The following is a 25,875-nucleotide window of genomic DNA, read 5'->3' as shown; positions in this document are numbered from 1 at the left end:
TTAAAAGTATGTAATAGGGAAAAAATGCTGGACTTTAGATTAAGGTGAAAATCTCAAGTACAGTGTAAATACTGAAGGCAGCTGATCTCCACACAGATGAGTTAAGGCAGTCTTTGGATGAAGAGGTGCTTTAATATGCAGAGCATTTATCTTCTTTACCTAGATGACAGAGAATTCCACAGATCACCCTTTTCCTTACAGCCAGTGACACTGAGATTCCACATGCTTTCACTTTTTGACTATGGTTCAGAGAGGGTGGTGCCGGGCAAGAATAGCATCCGCTAGAAGTGATAGCAGCACACAGCACAAGCTGCCAGCAGGGTGGTGATAACACCTTGACTGGGCCTTTGGTGATTGTATTGGTAGGGACTTTTTTGCCTTTTTAGAATGCTAAATTAAGTGCTTTTGATTAAGTCTTACTAGGTGCAAAGCTCCAGGTACACACCGTTTTGCTAACTAGGTGCTAAACCCCAGGCTCACACCCTTTTGCTGATTAAGTGTGAATCCTTCTGGCCCTGAAGAGGGTATAAAAACCTCAAAGGTTAGCATTTTGTCTGGGGCTCACTCATGGAGGAGTGTTGATGTGGACACTCTGGGCAGCTGTTGTTAAGAGCCGCGCCTTTCTCCCCCAATTGTAAACCCAGATGTTGATAACTCCTTGATAGTCCTGGTAACTATGAATTGTGATTTGAATCAGACAAAGTCTGTCTATTGATGTTTGTAATTTCTATTTGTATTTGTTCTGAAGTTCAGGGTGCTGGCTTTTCCTCCTGAACTGAGTTATATTTGTATGTATGATTAAAGTGACGTTGTTAACCCCTTAAAGTCACTTTCCTTAGTAAAGCAGATCAAAAGAACCTGTGCTGGCAGCATTCTTGTTGTAACAGCTGCTAGCTGAATTGTTATTACAGTGATGAAGCAGGGAACAAAGATGACAACAACCCCCCTAGAACAGGCTTGTCACAATGATGAGCACCAGAGGCCTGGGGTTGCCAGGCAGGGCACTTTTTAACAGTGAAACACTGGAAGTGCCCCAAATGCTCAACAACTGGGGAATGGGCTAAACAAAGTACAATCTTTTAACGTGATAGATGCTGTAAGAGGTGAGCATGGGAACTGTGGCAGCGCCTGGAAATGTTTACGTAAAGTCACGTTAAGGGGAAAAAAGCACAACCCAAAACAGAGTGTATACAGTGATTGCAGTGGTGTTCAGTCTGGCATTTCTTTCAGTTAGGAATTTTCACAAAACACCATTCTGAGAAGAAGGCCAAAGGCTTTACCAGGCCACTGAAGGGGTCCACGATAACACACAGATTAAGAAACCCTGGCTTAATAATAAAGCTTGTTAATTGATTGATTAAAATAATGTTCAACATTTTTGAGTTCCTTAAAGTCAAAATAAAATGAATAAAAGCCGCTTGCTCAAGTCACTCTTTCCCTCAAGGACCCTTTTGTACTTTGTTTGATGGGGGGCCACAGCCGAAAAAGTCATCCAGTCGTGGCCAGGCTGCAGATGACGAGGCCTTGGGAAATGAGAGAGAAGGTGTGACTGTTTGGGCCCACAGCCTCCCCCTCTCCAGAGAGTCAGTATAGACCCCACAGCCTTCCCCTCTCCAGAGTCAGTGTAGACAATCTCCTGCGTTCCAAAGCTGAAGTCATGTTTTTGTGTTGCTGTTTTTTTAGAGAAGTCCTAGCCCCACACCGCTCCTCACCAGCTTTGCTGCTTCTTTCTTTCCTCAGTGGCTTGTACAGTCATGGAGAATGTGGAAGACAGAACAGAGGTGGTCCTGCTGGCCTGTGGCTCTTTTAATCCCATCACCAACATGCACCTGAGGTTGTTTGAGCTGGCCAAGGACTACATGAATGCGACAGGTAAGGGAGTGATTGCCAGCCCGCCAAGGCTGTAGCCATCTGGCCCATGGGATTGCTTGGCTTCCAGCTCACATGGGGCCCTTCTTCCCTTAGAAGTCTTTTGTGACCTTAAGTGCTGCTGGAGGAGGCTGCAGGCTGCCTTTCCTGGTCTTTGAGGCAGTCCCCAACTTTCCCCACCTCATCTCATTGTGTGCTCTGCACAAACTGCTTGGGCCAGACCAGACACTTGTGCTCCCCAGACACACATTGTTCTCTCCCACCTCTGAGCTTTGGCTCGTGTTATAGCCTGAGACCTTGGAGGCCTCCCCTTCCTTCCTTCCCCTGTCGAATTCCTACCCCTCCTCCAGGGGCTATCACCTCAGCACAGAAAACACCTGTAGCAAGCGGTTAGTCTCTTCTGGGTGAGGTGAGAGGCAGCGTGGTCAAGTGGGGAGAGAGCTGCCTGGGAATATAGGAGGCAGGTTCAACGCCTGTCTCTGACATCCTGGCTGTGGGACCCTGCCCACCCCTGATAGCTCTTGGAATGACAGGCACACAGTGTGAGAGTTGGCAGGGACCTCAGAGGCCTCCAGTCCTGCCCTCTCTTTTACGGAGGAGGAAACCGAGGCCTGAGAAGGGGAGATTGTAAAGGTCCTAAGCCTCAGAGGCAAGGTTTGAACATAGGTCCTGTCACTCCAGGGCCGGCCCTTTACTCCAGTGCTCAGCAGGCTCCCTCCTTGAGGCTCTGAGTTACAGAGCAAGTGGTAATCTGCATTGGTGAAGGGATTTCCTCCCTGGGAGTTTGGCACCACCAAAATCACAGGTTCAGTCTGGTCCAGTGGGAAGGGCGTGGGATTTGGTGCTGAGAAGGATGCAAAAGAAGGACCCATATTTGTTCTGGAGGAATTTATGTTCTCATGTGGTGTGGGCAGAAAGCAAGTATAATTCCAGGTCGGTGGTGGGTGCAAGGCAGGCATTCAGACAGACACTAGAAAAGATGTAAGGGGTAGAAGACATATTCAGTTGGTAGGAGCAGAGGGGTCAGTGCTAGGAGGCTGCCCTTAGGAGCTGATGGCTAAGCTGAGCCTTGAAGGAAGAAAAGGATTTGGTGAAAATGTGTCTCAGGCATGGGAGACAGCCTGCACAGTGCATACAGGTGGGAGGCCCCCTGGCTGGCCATGCCCTTCCCCTTCATTCCTGGATTCCTAGAGCCCTGGGTTCTGCATCTCTAATACATTTAATAAGTACTGAGAAGTAGCCTGTATTATAGACACCTATGCTGGTGCTTAATCCTCTAAATAGACCCAGAGGCTTTTTGAGTTCAGGGATGTCTTAGATAATTCTAATTCCCTCTGGACCCCATTCCCATCCCCTAGCACTGGCTGTGTCTCCCCAATTGGCCTGGTGCTCTGTACACAGTAAGTACTTAATGAATGTTTATTGTTCCATGTTACATTCTCTCTGGACTCAAGTGCATACCCTTAGGTGAGGATACTACTAAAGAGGTGGGGTTCACTTTATCAGAGTATGTGACCAGTGAGGCCAATTAATTCTTTATTATACTTTTAGAGAAGAGGAAATAGAAAAGTCTCTATGGCATTCAACCCCTGAAAATTCATGGGTCCTGGCTTCAGGAGCCTTTGTCCAAGCTACTTTGCAGGATTAATTTGATTGATTTAGGGCACCAAGCTGTAGATTTTGCCCTTCACATCCAATTTATAGTGTACTTGGTGAAACCAGAGGAAGAGGATCCCGTGGCACTGGGCGGAGGGGTGGGCTTGTTCACAGTGAACCCTAGACAGCTACCCCATCAGACTCTCCTGGGGGATTCTGGTCAGCAGAGGAAGTAGTCATGGGGATGGCTGGTGAAACACACCCCAGCCTGTCACTCTTTGCGTGTGAGGCTCCAAGGGGGCAGAGCCAGGGCATGGGTTGGTTTGTTTGATGGCATTTCTTTGTTAGAAGGAAGGGTGTGTGGGGCAGAAGGAAAGCTGTCAGGTTACTAGGAGTCATTAGAAGTAACAGGATTGGGAAAAAAAAAGACCGGAGTGTCAATGTAACTAAAAGGAAAAAAAGTCTTCCCCTGGAGTCTCCTCCAAGCAGGCCACCTCTGACCCTCACATTTGTTTCAAGTAGAAAATGGAGAGGAACTGAGGAGGCCACTTTTGTCACAAAGAAGTATAAAGTCCTCAGTCCTCTGATTCTGAGCCGCCACCTGCGGGGACTGCAGCACAAGTGTTTCTATGGGTTTGGGTGGGGAGGCTGCAGGGGTGTGTGTGTGTGTGTGTGTGTGTGTGTGTGTGTGTGTGTCTGTCTGTCTCTCTCTCTCTCTCTCTCTCTCACACACACACACACACACACACACACACACACACACACACACACGGCACTGGAAGAAGGAGCCCTCAGAGCCAGTGAGATCAAGTGATGTCTTCCCCCCACATGGCTGGAGAAGGATTTCCCCAAGGAGATGTGGGGGGTGGATGTCTGGCCATTCTCAGGCCACAGAGGAGTCAGGTCATCATTTCAGTGACAGCCCCAGTCAGACATTCCTGAGGTCTGGCAAGCAGTAAGAGTCTGGTCCTTTCTTGGGGCAGCTAGGTGGTGCAGTGAGTAGAGCACCAGCCCTGGAGTCAGGAGGACCTGAGTTCAAATCCGGCCTCAGACACTTGACACACTTACTAGCTGTGTGACCTTGGGCAAGTCACTTAACCGCAATTGCCCTGCCTTCCCTCCTGCAAAAAAAAAACAAAAAACCAAAAAGTCTGGTCCTTTCAAAGGAATCCTTTGGTGAGCTGTTTCCCAGGCCGAGGAGCAGAGCGGCAGGGAATCTCGGCAGCTTTGCAGCGTCAGGGGGACAGCGCTGGGGAAGGACAGCAGCTTTGTGGACAGAAGAAGATCCTGCGTTCAGCTCCCAGCAGCTGGCTGTGTGGCCTCAGGCAAACCACTCTGCTCTGTGACATAATGGGGCGGAGGGACGAAGATGCTCTCTGAGCCCCTTTCAGCCTTGGTCTGATGGACTTCTTTCATTCTTGGGTCTTTTATGCCGGTCAAAGAGATGTCTGTCACTAAGTTCAGAAGCGCATAAAAGAGTCCTACAGTTTAAAGAAGATTGTTCATCATTCCTACTTCCTTCAAGGGTGCCTTTATCAATGTGTATGGGTACTCCCTCCACCAATACAGATTGCGGCCCTTCCCCATTTAAAGGATAGTTTGTGGCTTGCTGTGACCCCATCATGCTCCAGGGAAGAGCTGCCATGTATCTTAGCTGGGTTTTTTTGTGTCTCACGTCTGGTTTTTCATTGGGCCCTGACTTGGAGCCTTTCTACCTTGATAAGCTTTGCTAGTGCTTGAGCCCAGCTGACATGGCAGAGCTCTAGTGCCCAGGAACACTTTATCCCTTATAATGTTACCAGGCTGTGGCAGAATTTTTGCCCACATGAAAAATTCTAACTCTTCTTCATTCCAACTTTGTTACTCAGGAGAATATAATGTCATTAGAGGCATCATTTCGCCTGTTGGTGATGCATATAAGAAAAAAGGCCTCATCAGTGCCCACCATCGAGTAGTGATGGCAGAGCTGGCCACGCAGACCTCCAAATGGCTGGAGGTAGACACCTGGGAAAGTCTTCATAAGGAATGGATAGAGACAGCCAAAGTGCTCAGGTATGTACTGAGACCTCACCCTGTTCCCCCAGGGCCTCTCACGGACCAAGCCCCTGGGCTCTGCAGCCTCTTCAGCGCATCCCCCGTCTCTGCCCCAGGCCACCACATACTGTTTCAATGTACGATTAATCTTCAGTGTCCTGAAGAAGTTTCAGAATGTGGCCTTTGTACAGCTGAAGCATCTCCCAAGGACCCACCCACACTTGGGGGCTTCACACTTCCTTCCACAGCCACACAATCTGTTGTCATTTCTGTTTCCGTTTCACCCATGACTATCCGCTAGCAACTTGTAGAATTCTAGAGACTCTCAGTTCTACCCTTCTTCCACCCAGAAGGTTGTCTTCACCTTCTTATTGCCTAAGGAAAGAATCCTATTTCATCTCCCTTTTCCTGCAGCTTAGGCCCTTTGGCAGAGAGCCTGCCTTCCTTCTGCCTCCCAGTCTTTGGATGAAAGCATTTGGAGTATATGCTTCTCCTCCTCTCCTCCTATACAGCCCCCGTCCTGCTTTTGTGAGACAGACCTCATATCATCGGCCCCTAGTCTTGTCATCTCTGTCCCCTCAGTGTCCGCCACCCTCCTGAATATAGCCAAAAGCCATCTCGCCCCCTCCTGAATTCTCATTCAGGACTTTAGAGTGAGCGTGTACATTTTTTAAAATGTCTATGATAGCTTTTGTTTTTATGTTGCCTTAATTTCTGAATATATGTCCTAGCCTCTCCTACTCATTGAACCATCCCTTGTACCAAAGTACAAAGAGAGAAAGAGGGAGAGAGAGGGGTGGAGTGGGGAGGAAGAGAGGAAGGAAGGGAGGGAAGGGGCGGGGAGGGGGGGGTGGTTGGAGAGAGAAAGTAGCTGAGCAAAACTTACCCTCGGAGAGGCCAGTCACACAGTATAGAACAGAGGAATTTACAGTGCAGGTTCATTGATTTAAACATTTTTTTCTTGTTTTATTATGAATATTATAAATGTAAACAAGCACGAACATCCATATGCAAAGAGAAAAAAAAAAGATCATATGTGAAACTATGAACTACAGTTCCGAGCAGTTCCAGCAAGGCCCTGATTTTCTTTGCTGCCTTTGAAACCTCCTTCTGCTCTCTTCCAAGTATTTTAATCCCTTTTGATTTTTGCTTCAGCTGCAAGTCGATTCAAGTCAACAAGCATTTATTAAGCACCTACTATGTGCCAAGTGGGCAATTCAAAGAAAGACAAACACAATCCTTGCCCTTGGGGAGCTCCCAGTCTAATGGGGAGACAGCATGTAAACAACTACATTGCCAGGGTAAATTGGAGATGGTCACTGAGGGGAGGCAAGGAGAGGGAGGGAGGTGCAAATCCTGGAGGTGATAGGGAGCCCGTGGAGTTGGTGACAAGGAGGATGACTTGATCAGACCTGTACTTTATGAAAACGACTTTGATTGCAGCGCAGAGCAGGGACTGGAGTGGGCAGAGACTTAAGGCACAGTGGACCTTTAGAAATACCAAAGCCTGCTGCCCATTACCCCTCCCCACTTATGTTTTAACTAGAAGACTTTGCCAACCCCATCCTGGCTTATGGGGCCATAAATGCACATCACTTTGGGGAGTCCATTCTTTTTGCACAGTCTTCCTGCCCCCTTCTGCATCCTGGCATTCAATGTAATCTAGTAAAGACAGTATGAGACTGAGTCAGGAGAGGAGGGTTTTGTTACTGGCATCATCTGTGACTCTACTGCTGGGGATGACATAGAATAAATTTCCAGCAATGATTAGACACATAAGATGCTCTGGAAACTACAGTAAAATGAATTCAGCCTTTTACCTGGGGCCTGCTGGGAAGGAGAGGAGACAGTATTTCTGTCTTAATGTCCATGGGCTTCTCTTGTTCTATTTGCAGCTACCATAAACAGAGATTGGAAGCTAGGAGCTCCGACAATAGCGTGCGGGACTCTACTTCCCCCGCACTTCCTGGAGGGAAGAGGAAGAGGACTGGAAATAGCCAAGAAGTTAGTGAAAAGAAACCATCATCACCGAAAAAAAAGGGTTAGTACATTGGCTGGACCTTCCTTCTGGGCCTGTGACTAGAAGGAACACAGAGTAGCTTCCAAAGCCCAGAGCACCCAGGCGACGATTTTCTTTTTCCTATTAGGTTTAATAGGGCGGAGAAAGGCATGGATAGATGTGTAGGGAATGCTGTCCGTGCTTGGTGTGAGGGGTAAACCAAGTCCATGTTTCCAGCTGCTGTCTGAGAAACTAAGGAAAGATCTTTGTTGAGGTAGGAGACAGTAGAGAAATTTCCATTAAAAAACATTCTTATGTTCTTCTCCCCAGGTCCGCCCCAGTTGAAGTTGCTGTGTGGGGCAGATTTTCTGGAGTCTTTTGGTGTCCCCAACTTGTGGAAGCTGGAGGACATCACCACCATCGTGGGAAATTACGGGCTTGTGTGTATCACCCGGACTGGAAATAACGCTGAGAAATTTATCTATGAATCAGATATTCTTTGGAAACACAGAAATAACATTCACCTGGTGAATGAATGGATTACCAATGACATCTCGTCCACGAAGATTCGGCGGGCTCTGAGGAGAGGCCAGAGCATCCGCTACCTGGTGCCAGACCCTGTCCAGCAATACATCGAAAAGCACAATCTGTACAGCTCAGAGAGTGAGGACAGGAACTCCGGCTCTATCCTCGCCCCTTTGCTGAAAGCCAAGCAGTAGGCGAGTTGCCAGCCATGGCCGTCCTTCAGGACCGCCTCCGCTGAAAGTGAAGTGACTCAGGTTTTAGCAGAAAACAAGTTAAAAGTTAGAATATAATAAAAATCACAAGTTTTGCTTTTTTATCTGAAGTTTACCTTGGCCTATGATGAATGACATAGTTTGAGATAATTTTTTAACTTTAATTTACTTTGCCTGAGCCATGAGACTTACCTCTTCCACGGATCCATCTAGCAACCCCAGTACATTTCATCAGGAAGGAAGCTCTCCGGCTTCAGGATGAGAGATTCTAAAGCCCAGTGAGCAGAATAAGGTACATGTCATGTTTGCTGCAAAGAAAAAGCTGAACTCGGGGTCTAGTTTGACAATTCCAGCCAAGCAAAAGCAAACTGTTGCTCTATCTAAGACCCCTCTGGTTTCAGTGGCCTGCATTAGTCCAGAGTGACTCAAGGACAGGATTCTTAAAACAATACTACAAAAAAAGTTCCATTGAACATCCAGAGCTGTGCAAAAAACCTAACGGGAAGAACGTGTGGAATTAGAATACTTACACTGTATGTCATGGGATGGGTAGGAGGCTGGCCCTAGGGTGAGGAACACCCAAGGCTGAGTCATGGCTGTGAGCCCTGCTGGCCTTCTCCAGCCGCTCTTTTTAAGATTGGTCAGTTCCAGGCTTGATCCCTGTGTGTGTCAGGGAGAGGACCTTGCACACTTCAGTGTCCCGTGTGCATAAAACGTAGGTCCGAATGGGGAAAATGATGATACTACTAGCTGGCATTTATATAGCACTTTAAGGTTTGCAAAGCTTTACAAATGTTACCTCACTTAATCTTCCCATCACCCCTGAAGGGATTTGACATTATTAACTCTGTTTTATAAAGAAACTGAGTCAGGGGTTAATTGACTTACCCAGGGTCACACAGCTAGTATGTATATTTGAGACAGGATTTGAACTCAGGTCTTTCTGACTGTAGGCCCAGCACTCCATTCATTGCACCATTTAGCTATCCCCAAAGCATTTAACTTAATTAGGATTAATGTTCCTAGTATCTCCTGGGGATAATATTTATGATAGGAGCCTTCAAAGTTTGGTGATGTGCCTTAACCATCCCTAAGTTCCCATTGATAATCCAGGCATTTATTTGAACAGCACTCAGCTTTCTTTCTTTTTTTAATGGATTGATAGCTTTTATTTTCACATCACCTCCATTTCCTGTTGTATCCCTGCAGCATTCTGTTTTCTTATGTTTTATTTTTCTCATGGAAATTTGAATAAAGTCAAATTATTCTCATTAATGCTATTGATAAAATAATGAAGTCCAAGGTTGTTGTCCTGGATCTGAGCTCATACTTTGTTCAGAAAACACTAGCATATTTTGGAGGTTGTTAGAGGTAAAAACTCAGCGAGTCTGAGAGAGTCATTAAAGGAAGAAAGGAAGCAGCTTTTTATGGCCCAGTCCTGGCATTTGCTAGCTGTGGTTTCCAGCTATGATGGAACTAGAAGGAATAGAGTTCAAGTTCCCTAAAAAACATCCTGGGATCATGAGCTTTTTTTGCACTTACAGCCTGGTCTGAACTTGAAACAAAGATAGGAAATGAAGATGCTTAAGCTGGACCCTTTGGCTTACCTTCTCCTCCTCAAAAACTACACGTGTGTGTAGCCCATTGACCTCACCCCCCATTCCAAGGACAGGCCTGGAGGCCTTGGGACACCCACCCACTTCCTGGTCAGATAGGCTGAGTCACTACAGTTGTGTCTTGCCTTGGCCTCCATCACGCTAGTGAAAAATGGATCGTGCCTGCCGGTGACATTGGGAAGCTAGAGCTGTCCAGTTATAACCTCTGACTTTCGGCCCTGAGAAGAAATATACTCATCATTTGGGAGTTAGATGAGACACGGAAACAGAACACTGATACTCGCAACTTTTTCTCTCTCCCCTCCCCCCATCTTTTCTCAACTCCAAGGTCACAGTGGAGCAAAGATTCTATTACTCAGATCTCAGAAGAAAATTCTGCCATGTCACACAGTACCCGATGGAAAGCCCTGGATGTGTCGACCTTGGGACCCTGTGTGAAGCTTGCATGACCTCTTCAAAAGACTTAGGCAGGCCAGAATTATCTTGTTATTGTGGCGTTTCTAGAACATCAGCACACACCGTGTACCAGGAACATTAGCCAAGCTCATTATCTCAGGGTGCTGCTAATTGCATGGCAGAGCCTTGGGTGTCCTCAAGGACTGAATGATGGAGATTGTAGCAATTATGTCCATGGGGCAGTGAGTATTAATGAATGTCACAAGTTCGTTTAGGGAGAGGGAGAAAATAGGTGGGCTTTTTAAACAAAACTATATTGAAGGACTGAGTGGAAGTAATGTGAATTTTTGTGAGGATCTGTTTTTCATAATGCTGGATTATTGGGTTCCTTTTTTCATAATTGTATAATTCAGCGAGGGTTATACTGAGTAGTCTTGTGTCAGAAGAGTTTTCATATGTACATTGTTTATTCATGTAATTGGCAATTTTGAATACAGACTTAAATAAATTGAATTCTATTTTATCAAAATTTTGAGAAAACTAGAAAAATGATTTGGGCTTTATCACCTCTCATCTTCTGCTATCCCCTATTGGGTAAGATTTGTTTACCTTCCCAACCCCTGCCCCTCCTTCCCACAAAAACAAACAAAAGACCCCGCAGATTCTCTGGATCACACTTCTCAAAGCACTGGGAAGCCTTTTGTGTCATAAAGTTAGGTCCTTGAATGTATTTCTTGGAATATTGTTAAATCCAAATCTGACCCCATTCTCATGCTCATTTCAGAAATTTTGGGCCCATAGCACTCAGCTCCCCCACCTGCCACTGATGCCACTCAATACAAAGGCATAGACAATTAATTTTCATCTCTGAAATAGCAATTTCTTTTTGTTGTTGCCCACAGAAGGGAAATATTAAAGAGTGGCTTCCCAGATCTGGAAAATGTCACCCACTCTTCTGGGGGTGCCCTATTAAGACTCTTAAGTTGATACAATGACTCTGTCCATGCCACCTTGAGGTTAGAAGCAGCGTGGTAGAGTAGGAGGAGCACTGGCCCTGGCTGTGTGCCCTCTGAACCCAAGCTTCTTCCTCCATAAGAGATGGATGGATTGGGGTTGGATGCCATCAGGGCTTTTGGCCACTTCAAATACTCAATGTTCCAGTGAGTCAAACCGAGCCATATGAGAGAAAGCCCCAGGATCTAATCACCCTCATTGCTACAAAGGGCAGCAAAATGCTAGTAATTAAACCGAATGACTAAACTGAGATATTACTCATCCAGGACAGAAACTGAACATCGCTTCAGTCAACCCCCCTAGCACGTAGGTTGAGCTAGACCAGGCAGAAGCCCACAGAGGCAGCCTAACTCATCCTCTGCTGCCTTGCTGGCGTCGGGCTCCAGGTGGCCGAACTACATCTTCAGGCACGAGGAGTGGTCAAGCCTTGCCTGAGTCCATAGTTAGACTGCCTAGCAGAGCATGATGGGGTGTATTCAGGAGGAAGGAAGCAAGAGCTCTGGTAGGAATGTGTCCGGGGCCCCCTTCCTTCTCCAGAGAGGGGTTTTGGGCCCCACGGGAGACCTGCCTGGACTGCAGAAGAGTGAACCTTTCCAAGCCTCAATTTTCCTCGTCTGTAAAATGGGGGTAATAACGTCTGTCCTCCTTGCCTCACAGGGCGGCTGTTGAGGACCACATGAGCACTTTGTGCGAACTTCAGAGACTTTAATGCAAGCCTGTGAGCAAAGTCCGACTTGGCTTCAGGGGAATGGGATACAGCTCAGAGAGTGAGGAAATGTGCCAGGAAAGTGCCCTGGAACCCAGTTCTGCTGGTTGTTATCTCTGTGACCGCTCTGGGCCTCTGTTTCCGCATCTGTAAAATGAAAGAGTCTGGATTAGATGGCTCCAGATCTGTGGGCCATGCTACTTCTTCAGCTGTGCACGACTCGAGCTACTCAACTGAAACTGTTACGTCTGTAGGTCATTCACGTTCTGGCCAAGTTCTGGAACAATAGGGCAGGGAGAGGAAGTACGTGCAACATCTCAACATCCTCTTACCCTGGTCACCAGGAACCAAAATAACCGTCCCAGAAACCTGGTCAGAGTTCATGGTTCTTTATACTTTAAACAATTGAGTAATGTCCAGTTCCAGTACTTTTGACCCAACAGACCTTACATTCAAGGAATGAATCTCTGGTTAACTAGAGAGCTAACAGCCTCACTCTATGGATTATTATATGATGCTTCTCAGGACTCTTAAAAATAAAAACTTTACCTCTCAGAAAACCGTTCCCCTATTCCCCACTCTGCTCCTCTCTAAAAACAATCCACTAAAATTCCACAAACATTTAGGCATTGTGCGAGGCTCTGCATTTGCTGCCCTTACATTCAAATGGGCTGCACAGCATAAATAAAAAGTACGGAATATATACATACTAATTCTAATGAGGAGAACATTGAGGGGGACAGGAAAAGCCTTCGGGAGGAGGTGGCATCTCCTAGGAGAGCTGTGCTTTGAAGGATGCCAATTTAAAATTTAACATGATACACTGGAAAGGTCATCAGACTACAAGTTTGAGTCCTGACTGCCACTAACTAGCTGCATGACCTTGGATAAATCATTTTCCATCCTATGACCCCTAATTTCCTCATCTGTAAAATAAAGGGGTTAGATTCAGGTCCTTTAAGGTCCTTTTCCAGTCTAAAATGTATCAAGGTAGTGTAGTGAATACAGCAGTACACTTAGACTAAGGAAGTCATGAATTCAGACCTCCCTAGCAGGGTGATCCTGTACAAGTCACTTCATCTCTGCCTCAGTTTTCTCATTTGTAAAATGGGGATAATAGCCTCTACCTCCCAGGGTTCTTGTATGGATCAAATGAGATAATGTTTCTAAAGCATTTTGCAAATCTTAAAGTGCTATATAAATACTAGCTCCTGCTCCTTTTTCTTCCTCCTCCTTTTTCTTCTTCCTCTTCTTCCTTTTCCTCCTCCTCTTCTCTTTTCCTTTTTCCTCTTCCTCCACCTCTTCTTCCTTTTTTCTCCTCCTCCTTCCTCCTACTCCTCCTCCTCTTCTTCCTCTTCTCCTCTTCTTTCACTTCAAAGTTTGTGAAGCACTTCTCGTCCAACAACCTTGGGAGGTAGGTAGAGCCAGTAGTGTCATCCACATTTTATTCATAAAGAAGAAACTAAAGCTCAGAGCAATTAATTGATTTGCTCAAGGCCCCATGGTGAGTGTTTGAAGCAAAATTCAAACCCACCTCCTTGTAACTCTGAATCCAATACTCTATCCACTTCACAGCCTCTTTCAAACTAGTCAAAATTACAAATAAGCTTAAATTGCTACAAAGAACAAAAAGGGGATTTATGGTTAGCACTGTAGCACCCCCTCCCAACTTGGACAGGATCTCTAGGGAGTAGCTACCTCAAGACCCAAGGTATTTCGTGAGGTCCACATCCTGAAAACCACAGCTCATGAGCCCCCACTAGTGTATTTATCTTTCAGTAGTCAGCCAGAGAAAACAATTAGCTGAAAAAAAAAGGCATTTCCAAAAATATTATTGTAAGAAAATATCTCTCCCATAAACTTAGGTTAAATTCTTCTACAAATATACCCAGAGTGAGAAAAGAGAATAAACACACAGAGGTCACAAATAAAGAGGCACACATTGCAGGAGCACATGTGGCAAGGGCAAGGAAAGGGGTGTACCCTTAGGGAACATATGTGACTAAGGGATGGAGGAGAAGAACAACTCATGCTTCTGATGCTATAGGGATACTAATGTCTTCGCACTGCCTCTATTAACCCTGTTCTCTAGTCTCCACCAGATGCTGCTGCACTGATAGCTGCTGAATGCTACTTACCCTGTAGTCTCCACTGTTAGCTTCTAGCTCAGCTGAAATCAGGACCATTTTTTTTCAGTGTGAGCATTCAAAACACTTGATGTCAGGGCTTGATATTATGCTTTGTAGATGTCCTAGACTTGAAGTGATGGAGGATATGTTAATATTGCAAATTAAACTTAAAAGTGCATCATGAACACATCCCCCTGCCCCGAGATCTGACTGTTAAATATTCATAAGCATGCACCTGCCTGAAATCCTTAGCTAGAGAATTGCTACATTCTCTTAGATCAGGAACCCTGATCTAGCCTTGGCACCATGTCAGATGCTTTTTAGGAACCACAGCTTCTTTCTTCTTCAGTGAGCAAGAGGAATCAGGAAATCTTCCTGTAGAAGATCTAGTGTCTAAACTCAGGAACTCTCGAATTTGGAGTTATCCATTAGGCAGCCAAAGGCTCTGGGTCCCTTCCAGCTCAAGTCCTTGCCCCCAAGGAGCTCACAGTCTAATGGGGAAGACAACATGCAATCAACTATGTACAAACACACTATATACAGAATAAATTGAATAATCTCAGAGGGAAGGCACTAGAATCAAAGGGGATTGGGAAAGGCTCCCTATAGAAGATGAGATTTTGTCTGGGATTTAAAGGAAGCCGGGGAGCCTGGAGGCAGAAATGAGGAAGAGAGAGCATTCCAGGAATGTGAGCCCTTCAATGGAAACGTAGTCTTGTGTGAGGAACAGGAAGGCCAACGTCACTGGAGCATAGAGCATATGGTAGGGAGTAAGGTCTAAGAAGTCTGGAAAGGAAAGGGATAGAAGGACCAGGTTATGAAGGGCTTTAAAAGCCAAACTGAGGATATTTGATTTGATCTTGGAAGTATCAGGAGACACCAGTTTTTAAAGCAGGGGGTGACATTGTCAGACTTGTGCTTGACAAAAAACCACTTCGGTAACTGGGTGGAAGATGGACTACAGCGGGGAGAGACTTGAGACAGGCAGATCCCCCAGAAGGTTATTGCAATAGTCCAGCGTGATGTGATGAGGGTCTGCATCAGACTGATGCAGGGTCAGAGGAGAGAACGGGGCATGTTTGAGACAAAGGTAAAATAAACAGGACTTGGCAACTGATTGAATGTGAGGAGTGTGAGAGAGGACACAATCGAGGAAGAGAGCAGAGCTGGATAAAGGATGCTGGGAAGGAGGAGGAGGGCTAAGGTGACTGGGGATGAGAGGATAGAGAATGGTAGCAGAGAAAAGGTGTCTTTACCTAGGCAGCCTTTGCTTCACACAGTTTGTGATTCCAAGAGGAGAAGGACAAAGTTTGCTAGCCATACACCAACAGATAATCACATGTGAGGAAGGAAATGATTGTGACCAAATACAACATAAATCCATTCTTGCACATTCTCCTTGATTCACGTTTACCTCCTGTGCCAAGGAGGGGCAGAGACAAAACTAGTAATACTTGTATTGAGAGCAAATTCATTTGAATAGAGATGGGGGAAGGAGACAATTGACATGGGGACAAAACAACATGGGATTGTTACTCTTGGAGAGAGCATGTCCTCCAACGGTTCTGACCTTTGCCCCAATGGGAATAATGGAGCAAAGTGAGTCTGAAGAGAAGAGAGAAGTGGAAACCCAGGGACAGTTGTGGTGACATGGGTTCGTGGAGAATTTTAGGACGAGGTAGTGACAGCTCCCAGAAAGAAGCATGCCTTTTGCCAATGTTGGCATCCTCGGACAAAGCCCCTTTGCCCTGTGCTAGTTAATTCCCTGAACAGGAGTTTCCAAAAATAAAGCAAACATTATCTGCATTTACTCAGTGAGTAGTTCAGTTTTGTATACATGGAGGTCAATGTACAGCCACGCCTAGATAAACGTATGTGGACCTTCAACACTTAAAGGTCATGCACTTATTTAGTCACTGGTTATTGGATAATCCATTTCCAAATGCATAAGTCAATATGTATTACTGGATCAGAAGAAAATAAGTAATTAAGCTGCATCTTTCCTTTACTAAGACCTTGTGATTTTATGCATATATATATATGTATACACATACATATGCACATATACACACACGTGTATATACATATATGTGTGTATATGTGTATATATACGTGTGTGTTTATATTTGTGAAATCACCAACCCTAGATATTTAAGCCTTACAATGAGCAGAACTGAAAAGAGATCTCTTTGACTTCTATCTAAGCTAGAAATGACAATGAACTTTGCCTGCTAAAACAGCATGAGAAGGGATGAGACGGACCAGGGGTCAGGGTGTCCCCTAATAGGAGCAGAGAATATAAATGTAAGCTCTATTTCACAGAATTTAAAACTGAGGTTCCTTTTCACAGAACCTCAGTTGGATGGTCCCTCAGAGACCATCTAGTCCTCTTTCAAAAGACAATGATCAACTCAAACCTCGTCCTTTTCTTTTAGTTGACTCTTTTCTGCCTGGTGACATTCTGGAGAGAGAAAAGAGACAAAGCAGAAAGGGAAAAGGTCTTGGACCCTTCTCATCTGAGGTCAAAATGTGACTCATGAATCTGGGTCTTAGTTTTCTGCCTTGCATTTGTTCAATCATTTTAGGTGAAGGACAGTAAAGGCTACAACCTAGAGAGTTTCAAAAAGTCAGGTAAGTGAGTCACCAGGATGTCTCAGAGTAGAGTCCAGGCTTGGATGTGAACTTGGTGGGACCAATGCTATACAGAAACTGCACTAAATCTGAACACACTCTCTCCAGAGACTGAAGTAGCAAAGAGAGAGTACTGGGGAGAAATGTTTGTGTTTATTCTGTTTTTGCTCTATCTTAGAAGTAAATATCCCTTTAAGAAAAAAAAGCTAATTTCTGTTAATTGATCAAATGGAACTGTGCTATTGTTCACTGGCAGCTAATGGTGATTGGCATAGGGACATAAACTGATAGCATTAGAGAACGATACCCCTAACCCCACGGGGTTACCCCTAGAACTTTTGTGGGAATTTGTATCAGTCTCTCTCTGGGAGAGTGAGGCCAGAGCAATTGTTACACAAGATTTCAGGGAGCCTTTCACTGAACAATCAAAGAACCTAACATGGGGCTTTGCACATAGTAGGACCTCAATAAATCAAAAGCCACATCCTAAAGGAACCCTGTCCTGATTCCCCCAAGTTCTTAGTTCCCTCCCCCTGGAAACTGCCTTGTATCTATTTGTCCATGTGCATATTGTTTTATTGAATAAATAGAATGTAAGCCCCCGATGTAGAATATAAGCTCCCTGAGGGCAGAAATGATTTGATTTTTCTTTGCATCCCTAGGGCCTTAGCACCATGCCTGGATCTAGTCACTGCTTGTCGAATGAATTGCAAATGATGTAAGTTATGGGTATGTATATATGCATTATACATACATACATACATACATAGATCCACATGGCTTGTCTAAATGTAAAAAATACACAGCTTACAGGTGGCATGGTAGATCTCTCTGGAATTTGGCTCGCTTCTCTCTAAAGCAGACTGAGATTTCCTTCAGAGAGGGGGAGCAGAAGAGCAGGGCCTGGGTGCTTGCTCCTTCCATCGCATATGTCCGAGAGGAGTATCAGACTAGAATCTATGGCCCCTCAAACTGCTGCTCTAGGGTACGACTGATTTACAGCGACGCCCAAGGTCACACAGGTACCAGTGCACTTCTGACAGAAGCAGAGGAGATTGGAACCAGGCTCCTCAGATTCTGAATCCAACATTCTGTCCAATATACCAACATTCCAATTGGAGGCAACTTTAGAGACTGTCTAGTCTATTTCTCTCATTCTATATAAGGATGGGGACACTGAAACCCAGAAAGGGGAAGGAATTGTTTGTCCAAAGCCCCGTGTGTAGCAAAAGGGAGATTCAAATCCAGGGCTCCTGATACTTGTGCTCCTTTCAGACACCATCACGGATCCTAAGCTCGCTTCTGGAGGACGCCAGGAAGAAGTGGTCCTAACTCTCAGGGTACCCAGACTCATTCTCCATGCCTCCTGAGTTTCTACACTCACAGCCAAGTTGAACTTTCCTCCCCTTTGCTCTCCTCCCAGTTCCAACTTTCTTCCACCGCGCCCACCTGCTCCCAGGGGCTCCCACTCAACGATCCTCCCTCCCCGTACCGCCCCCGCCGCCACACCCCCCATATAGGGCTGAACCACCCGCAGCCCACGCTGCCGGTGTCATTCAGTTCGCTGATACACTCGCACGCTCGGCCGGCTGTTTCGGCTCTGCTCCCCAGACATGCCCGTGGACCTCAGTGGCACCTGGAACATGGTCAGCAATGAAAACTTCGAGGGCTACATGCTGGCCCTAGGTAGGGGAGTGAGAGGAGTGTGCTCGAAGTGGGAGCGGGGGCACCCTGGGAGTGCTGGCCGGAGAGCTGCGTACCCCATTCGGCATGCCCTCTGGCCCTGGTGCTAACCTTGCCAAGCCTTAGGGGCAAGGGGATGGATGACCTCGTTCCTACGTGCTGTTCTCTCTCTCTCTCTCTCACTCACTCTCTCTCTCCCTCTCCCTCTCTCCCTCCCTCTCTCCCTTTCTCCCTCCCTCCCTCTCTCCTCTCTCTCCTCCTCCTCTTCTTCTTCCTCTCTCTCTCTCTCTCTCTCTCTCTCTCTCTCTCTCTCTCTCTCTCCTTCCCTTCCTCTCTCCATCCCTCCCCCCCTCCTCTCTCTCTCTCCTCTCTCTCTCCTCTCTCTTCTTCTTCTTCTTCTTCTCCTCCTCCTCCTTTTCCTCTCTGTCTCTCTCTGTCTTTCTGTCTCTCTCTCTCTGTCTCTCCCCCCCCCCTTCTCTCTAACTTTCTGTCTCTCTGTCTGCCTCTGTTTCTCTCTTTCTCTCCCTAGAGAGAAGGGGCCCAGGAGGGCTTAGTCCCTTACAATAGAACCCGCAGAGTTTTTAAAAGCCAAAAAGGAGCCAGTCTCTTCTACTCTAACCAAATGGTGTGCCCTCTTAGCGGATGGGAAAGTAGCTCACAAAGGAGGCAGCAACTTGGTGCCAGCAAGCCCCACTTCCATCCAGGGTTTTCAGAGAACTTAAGTGAGCAGCCTCTGGCCCTCCTGGCCTTTCCCATGCCACTGTTAGAAATCTGCCCTTCTGTGTTCTGGTCTAGTAACAGGCTTGACATCTTCTGTGCTTTAGCCCTTGTCTGATTTCCAGGGGTATTAGAAAAACATTCACAAGGGATCTAGGTTCAGAATGAGGTGAAGTATGTATGTATGTATGTATGTGTGTATATATATATATATATATATATATATATATATATATGTATCAATCTATCTATCATCTAGAATCTAGATTCTAGATAAAAACCTAGATTCTAGATATATAGCTGAGACACAATATGTTACAGTGGAAAGAACCTAACCCAGACTTTGATTTTTCATCTGTGAAAGGTAGGATTTTGATAGGATGGCCTGTGAAGATTCTCTGATCCTGAGTGTCAGAGCGTGCTGGTTTTGACAATTACCTCTCTTGATGACTCTTTAGGAAAATCCTGGAGCTGACTTTTTAGTCAAGTTTTAATCCAGTCCAACAAGCCTTTATTAAGCTCCTATTTTGTGTCAGAAACTGCACTGTTTCTGGCTCAAAGAAAGACCAACAACTAATGAAAGTTCCTGCCCTCTAGAAGTTTATAGTCTCATGGGATCATTCAGGTCCTAAAAGAGTGGAGTTCATCATTATGTTGCTTTAGGGTAAAGCTTTTTAAATGGTGTTTTGTTTACCTTCTGATTGTGAAATAGACGAGAGTCTTCTGATCAACTTGTTAATTTCCCAAATAACTTCTTGAATCAGTTTCTAAATGAAATGTGGAGGAGCACATTACTTGTGTTACTATAGTAAATCCATGTCTTTCCTACGCTTAGCCTAATTTAGTTTTTGTCTGCTGTTAAAGAACTGATGAATTAATACACAAAAAGGGATTGGGTCCCCCTCCCACTCCCATTCTCTCCACAAAGCTTTTTCTCCCACTCTATGAAAAAGAAACGAACATAAATGCTTTAGCTAACTGGAAGCCAAAAGTCTAATCCTGGTTCTGATGGACTTGCTAATATGGAATCTCATTTCCTCCTTTCCCCTAACCTTTTTGAAAAAGGAAGCTAAGACTTATTTCTACAAGGGGAGAGAGTCTTGGTTTTATGTTTTCTTTGTCATGAAATGTGAGATATTATTAAAATTGTTCTCCTCCCTGTGGAGTCTCTGGCTCTCACCTAGCTTTTTGTACAGATGGTGAAGCTTTAAAAATCAGGTGAAGATTTTGAGTTTTGCTTGGCTACCAAAGCTTGCTGTTAAGAAATAATATTGGCATAAAATATAGCACAGGGTAAGAACACAGCTATGGGATACCTATTCCTAACTCCAGAGGAGGAAGAGCTATCTTTGTCTAAGCCCAGGAACATACTTTGTGTGAAGGTGGGTGACCAAGGAGAAATCCAAATTATATAACAGAGTAATTTCAGTTCTTGAATAGGGAGAGTCATTGGCCTGCTGCCCAAACTGCCTGGCTCCTATACTCTCCCTGCTATTTTTCTAAGCTTCCATAGAAAACTAGGTGACTTTCCAAGATCACAAAGCTAGAAAGTGTATGGGGGCAGATTGTACTTCAGCTCCAACACGCTACCCACTGCACCACTAAGCTACCTAGGGAATCATTAGAAGTATTCGCATGCTTCCAAAAGGTTTCCCAGCTTGTGGACATGTTCTGATATCCAGTGCACTCGGTTGATAGAGCCCAGGACCTGGAATCAGGAAGACCTAGGTTCATATCTCAGAAAGCCTCACTTAATGGTTGTGTAACCTTGGGAAAATCAGATAACTCGTCAGTTCTCGTTTTTCCATCAGTAAAATGAAGAAAATAATTAGTCACCAGAAATATCTGCCTCACTGAACTGTGGTGAGGCTCAACTAAGATAGTGCATGTGAAACATGTATAAAGGTCGCTTCTTTGGCTGGGTTACCGAGCGGTGTGCTAGAGATCCTCGCTCAATGCCTCCACTTCCCAATCCTCCAGAAACAAGTCCAAACTCTTTGGCCAACTTAAGGTGGTGCCTAGGTGGCGCCATAGTGCACAGAGGGCTAGACCTGGAGTCAGGAAGACCTGAGTTACCCTGGCTCTCCTCCTCAGTTTTCTCATTCATAAAATGGGGATAATAATACCACTTACCTCCCAGGGTTGTTGTGAGGATTGAAGAGTTTACTTTTAAAGTCCTTCGCAAAACCTAAAGCATCATGGCTCCCCTGTCTCGTTCTTTGATGTCACTTAGCTTAGGGCCCCCTCTTTGAGCCAGGCAGCTCTGTTCCCTATGCCCTCAAACGTCTCCCCTTAATTCTGGTCTCAGTACCTCTATTGGTGCTCTGGTCTTGGTTCCAGGGCCGTGATTTCATTGGCGTGAGGATCTTCCAGAGAATGGAAACTCCATCCACTGATGCATATGAGCCATTCCTCAGTAAGTGGAAAAGACATTTGCTCATGGATACCCATCATCCTGGCAGGATTTGAACCCAGGTCTTCCTGGCTCCCACTATGCCATGCTGTTTCTCTATGCTCTTACCTGCTTGAATTCCACAATACCACTAGCCCTTTCCTGTCCCTACTTAGGAACCTTAACTCAGCTAGCCATAGTGACCCCCTTTTTTCTTCTAACCTCCTAAAATAGTGCTTTCTGTTCATAGCACTCGTGCACTTAATCATGTGCTGTTATTAGATAGGACAGTGTAGGCAGGTGCGTGAACATGTGTGACTCGGAGTCAGAGAAGACCTGATTTTGAATCCAGCCTCAGACATGTACTAGTTGTGTGACCCTGGGCATGTCACTTAACCTCTGCCTCAGTTTGCTTAACCATAAATGGGTTCTTGTAAGGACCAAATGAAATATTTACAAAAACAAACAAGAAACACACTTAGCACAGTGCCTGGTATATAGTAGGCACTATATAAATGCTTATTCTCTTGCCTACAGGCATGATATTACTGACCCTCCCTTCTTTGTGGGACTTGCATATGGGCTTCATGTCCATTACTACCCACTCCCAACCCTCAGCACCTCAGCTCAAGGGTTGCAGGAATGTGTTTCCCATCTCTCTAAAGGGATGAAAAACCTCTTCCTGCATACCTATGAGCTGCCATTATAAATCACACCAAGCAAGGATTTGGCAAGCCCTGGATTTTTGTTGGTTGTAATTGAACACAGGACACAGATGACAATGTGAGGGGATGGTGGTAAGTAAACCTAATCAGAAGGAAAATAGCATAAAAAAGGGCTGGCAGCTTTGACTACAGCTGGAGGAGATCAGACCCCTGTGTGTCTCTTATTTCTCAAGCAAGAAGCACAGTGGGGCTGGTTGCAAGCATCCCATCATTTCAAAGTGCCACCATCCATATCCCACCAGAATCCCGGAGGATGCAGCTCAATCCTGCACATGACATTTTGGTCACACATGGTACAAAATGGAAGATGTTATGTTTTTCTTACTATTCTGTCTTTTCGTAAGTGTTCAGAGCCAAGTGCAAAGAGGCATCACCGAACGTAAATTCTGGGCTAACATTAAATCAAAGCTTACAATCTAGCTGGTGAGGCAAAATTGACAAAGATCACTGTATGGCTGTATGCTCCTAGGGCTCTCCATCTGGCTAGTTCAATACACTATCCACTGTGCCACCTAGGGGACAGATAAAGCTAATTAAAGTAACAGCATAACTAACAGCTGAGAAAAGCCAATAAAACAGACTTGGATAGCGCCTCAAGTTATATTTGAACATATTTATGTCCTTTATTCATGCTTTGAAAAAAGATTTAGGTATATTTTAAAAGTATGTAGACTTGGCTGTTGTGTGTGTGAGGGGTTCTAAAATTTTTTTTTCCCTTTTTCAAAAAAATCTTTCTTACAATCTTATATCTTGCTAAGCAGGAGAGGGGGGCAAGGCACAGCAAGAAGCATTTATTAAGGGGCAGCTAGGTGGAGCAATGAACAGAGCACTGGCCCTGGAGACGGGAGGACTTGAGTTCAAATCCGGCCTCAGACACTTGACATACTAACTCTGTGAGCTGGGCAAGTCACTTAACCCCAGTTGCCCTGCCTTCTTCCCTTCAAAAAAAAAAAAAAAGAAAGAAAATGTAATCACAGCCTCCTGGTTCCCAGATATCTGGTAAAAGAAATTGCCAGATTCCTCTGTCTGCCAGAAACACTACCCCCTGTGATCTGCTACATTCAAAACATTTCCTGAGCTCTTCCTTTATGGCAGAGGTATTTTAAAAAATATTTTGATAACTATATTTCAGTAGAATTGATTTCCTTTGTAACCCTTTATACAAAGTGATCCAAAAGTCTCACTGCTGGCTGAGACAGATTCTGAGAAGGGGTCCATAGGCTTCACCAGACTACCCAAAGGGCCTGGTTCACACATAAAAAGATGAAGTACCCCAGCTCTTTAGCCTTGTCAGGATTCTTTATCCATTTATTCTTATTTGTTTTCCCTCAGATGACCTATTCTTTTTATTTAGTATTTTATTTTCCCCCCAATCACATGTAAAAACAATTTTAACCAGATGACCTCTTAACAGAGGTGAGCCCCAAAACTTTCCACAAGTATCTGGTATTGGCAACAAATTGCCCTGACTTTCTTGGCGGTGAACACCCTTGACTGTTTTTTAGACAGCTGCCAAATTATTACCTGCCTTCAAATCAGCCAAAACAGGCAACTGAGATTTTTCTTCATTTATTTTCAAGGCATTGACTTTGCTACCCGGAAGATAGCGAAGATGGTAAAGCCACAGAAAGTGATCAAACAAAATGGCGACAGCTTCACTATCCACACGCTCAGCACCTTCCGCAACTACCTTGTCCAGTTTAAAGTTGGAGAGGAATTTGATGAGAATACCAAAGGCCTAGATAACAGAAAGTGCAAGGTAAGGATGGAGAAAATGACTGATATCTGATGCTCAAGAGCTCTCTGGCTTAGAAATGTGCCCCCTGGACTAAACTTCATTCTTTCTCTTACTACAGAGCTTGGTCACATGGGACAATGATAGACTCACCTGTGTCCAGAAGGGGGAAAAGGCGAACCGAGGTTGGACCCACTGGATTGAAGGGGACGAATTACAACTGGTATTTGTGAATTACCTGTTTCCTTTTGTTGGAAGACAGAGCTTCTCAAGCTGAGGTCCATGGACCACCCCCACCTGCCCCATCTCCCAAGGGGTGGTGGATACGTTTCATCAATTTGGATGGGAAAAAATCACATATTTCTTTTCACTAACTTTGGGTTTCCTTTGTATGTCTTCCTATGTCTTTTTTTTTTCTTTTTTGAAGGCAGTTGGATTAAGTGACTTGCCCAGGGTCACACAACTAGAATGTCTGAAGTTGGATTTGAACTCAAGTCCTCCTGACTCCAGGGCCAGTGCTCTATCCACTGTGCCACAATCCTATGTCTTTTATTATATGTATTTAAAAACATGATTCTGAGCAGGGGTCTACAGATTTCACCAGATTGATTGCCAGAGGGTTCCATGGTACACACATACAACACAGCCACAGTGCTGTAGAGGCAGATTGCTGTATAGGCTATGTGAAAACAAAATGAAAAACTTTACCCTAAATGGCAAGATGGTTATGATGGGGTGCTGTGGGGGATGGGAGGTTGAGTCTTACCTTCAATCCTCTGGAGGCAGGACTATGAGACAACAGCTTCTTATTGTGACTTCCTTGGTACGAGGAACTGCCCATGTGGAGGATGTCTCTCCCTCCATCAAAGGAAAGTGGCAGTTGTTATGGTCTTACAGAGTTGTCTGAGGCCTTGAGAGAGTGATCCATTTACCCAGAGTCCTACAGCCAGTATGTGGCAGAGGTCGTGCTGATTCTGAGGCTAGTTCTGTCTCCACTATGTCTCTGCCCAGATCTTCCTGTGTCTGCCATTGTAGTTCAACCAACAATGAGCATTATAAAGGTCCTACTATGTGCAAGGTCCCACTAAATATTGTGCTTTAGAAATATGTTTGATTACCTCCTCCAACCCTAAAAAAAAAAACCCCAAACCAACAACAACATTCAGTCTCCAAACCCTAAAGTCACAAAATCCTGTTGCAATGTTATACAAACCTGTGATTGGCCCAAAGGATCTTCACCACTATTGAAGTTTTCACTTATTCATTGCAGAATCAATTAGTGGTAGGTGGGAAATACCTTGTAATATGTTTTGCTCAAACCCCACAGGCTCCTGCCCAAAGCCTATGGCACCTTGGTACACAGTCCCTTGGATTGTGGCCCAGCTTGTGGAGCTAGTAATTAATCCATCTAAGATCTCAGGGAAGACATTGTGTTCTTAAGTGCTGATCTCACCCTTTTTTCTTCCCTCCCCCAATCCCCTTCTTCCCTTCTGCGTCTGACTCCAGGAAATGTTCTGCGAAGGCCAAGTATGCAAACAGAGATTCCAGAGAGCCTGAAGGAGAAAGCCAATGCTGAGTGTGCACATGCACCCTGAGGAGACCTGTGGCTCTAACTGGGTTGATGTCAAACAACCTTGCAAGGGCTCGTGGAGCAGAAGACTCACCCCCTCTTCTTTCTTTTTATTAACTTTGCCTGGGTACAGCCACAACCTTAGTCTGGCCAGTTACAATAAACTTTTTTTCTAAACCACTCAAGTGTTCAGTTGTTATTTATCAACAGAGGGGTCCAAAGGGATTTGTAGGATCATAGATACAGAGGCCATCTGTATCATTTTACAGATGAGGAAATTAAGGCCCAGAGAAAGGAAGTGACCCATTCAGGGCCGCACATGAGAC

General features: G+C 45.2%; 2 protein-coding genes across 2 annotated transcripts; both read left to right on the top strand.

Moving 5' to 3' along the window:
* Positions 1-1,744: 1,744 nt before the first annotated feature.
* NMNAT1 (nicotinamide nucleotide adenylyltransferase 1) lies at positions 1,745-10,776 on the top strand. The gene is made up of 4 exons (XM_036744972.1): positions 1,745-1,872; positions 5,334-5,517; positions 7,395-7,540; positions 7,829-10,776. Exons 1-4 carry the CDS (start codon positions 1,755-1,757, stop codon positions 8,215-8,217), a joined length of 837 nt encoding a protein of 278 aa, XP_036600867.1. The 5' UTR covers positions 1,745-1,754; the 3' UTR covers positions 8,218-10,776.
* A 7,564-nt stretch (positions 10,777-18,340) lies between these two features.
* Positions 18,341-25,723, top strand: RBP7 (retinol binding protein 7). The gene is made up of 4 exons (XM_036747088.1): positions 18,341-18,413; positions 23,825-24,003; positions 24,101-24,202; positions 25,486-25,723. The coding sequence occupies exons 1-4, from the start codon at positions 18,341-18,343 to the stop codon at positions 25,534-25,536; spliced, it is 405 nt and encodes a 134-aa protein (XP_036602983.1). The 3' UTR covers positions 25,537-25,723.
* The last annotated feature ends 152 nt before the right edge of the window (positions 25,724-25,875 follow it).

Source organism: Trichosurus vulpecula, chromosome 2 (assembly GCF_011100635.1).
Source record: "Trichosurus vulpecula isolate mTriVul1 chromosome 2, mTriVul1.pri, whole genome shotgun sequence".
NCBI classification, from domain to species: domain Eukaryota; kingdom Metazoa; phylum Chordata; class Mammalia; order Diprotodontia; family Phalangeridae; genus Trichosurus; species Trichosurus vulpecula.
This window is presented reverse-complemented; position numbering and strand designations above follow the sequence as displayed.

Excerpts from the sequence above, each read along its gene's own strand:
- NMNAT1 (XM_036744972.1), top strand. The coding sequence starts at position 1,755 with ATGGAGAATGTGGAAGACAGAACAGAGGTGGTCCTGCTGGCCTGTGGC. Across the intron at positions 5,518-7,394 it reads GAGACAGCCAAAGTGCTCAG|CTACCATAAACAGAGATTGG; the intron begins GTATGTACTGAG and ends TTCTATTTGCAG. Across the intron at positions 7,541-7,828 it reads ATCATCACCGAAAAAAAAGG|GTCCGCCCCAGTTGAAGTTG; the intron begins GTTAGTACATTG and ends TCTTCTCCCCAG.
- RBP7 (XM_036747088.1), top strand. The coding sequence starts at position 18,341 with ATGCCCGTGGACCTCAGTGGCACCTGGAACATGGTCAGCAATGAAAAC. Across the intron at positions 24,004-24,100 it reads TAGATAACAGAAAGTGCAAG|AGCTTGGTCACATGGGACAA; the intron begins GTAAGGATGGAG and ends CTCTTACTACAG. Across the intron at positions 24,203-25,485 it reads AAGGGGACGAATTACAACTG|GAAATGTTCTGCGAAGGCCA; the intron begins GTATTTGTGAAT and ends GTCTGACTCCAG.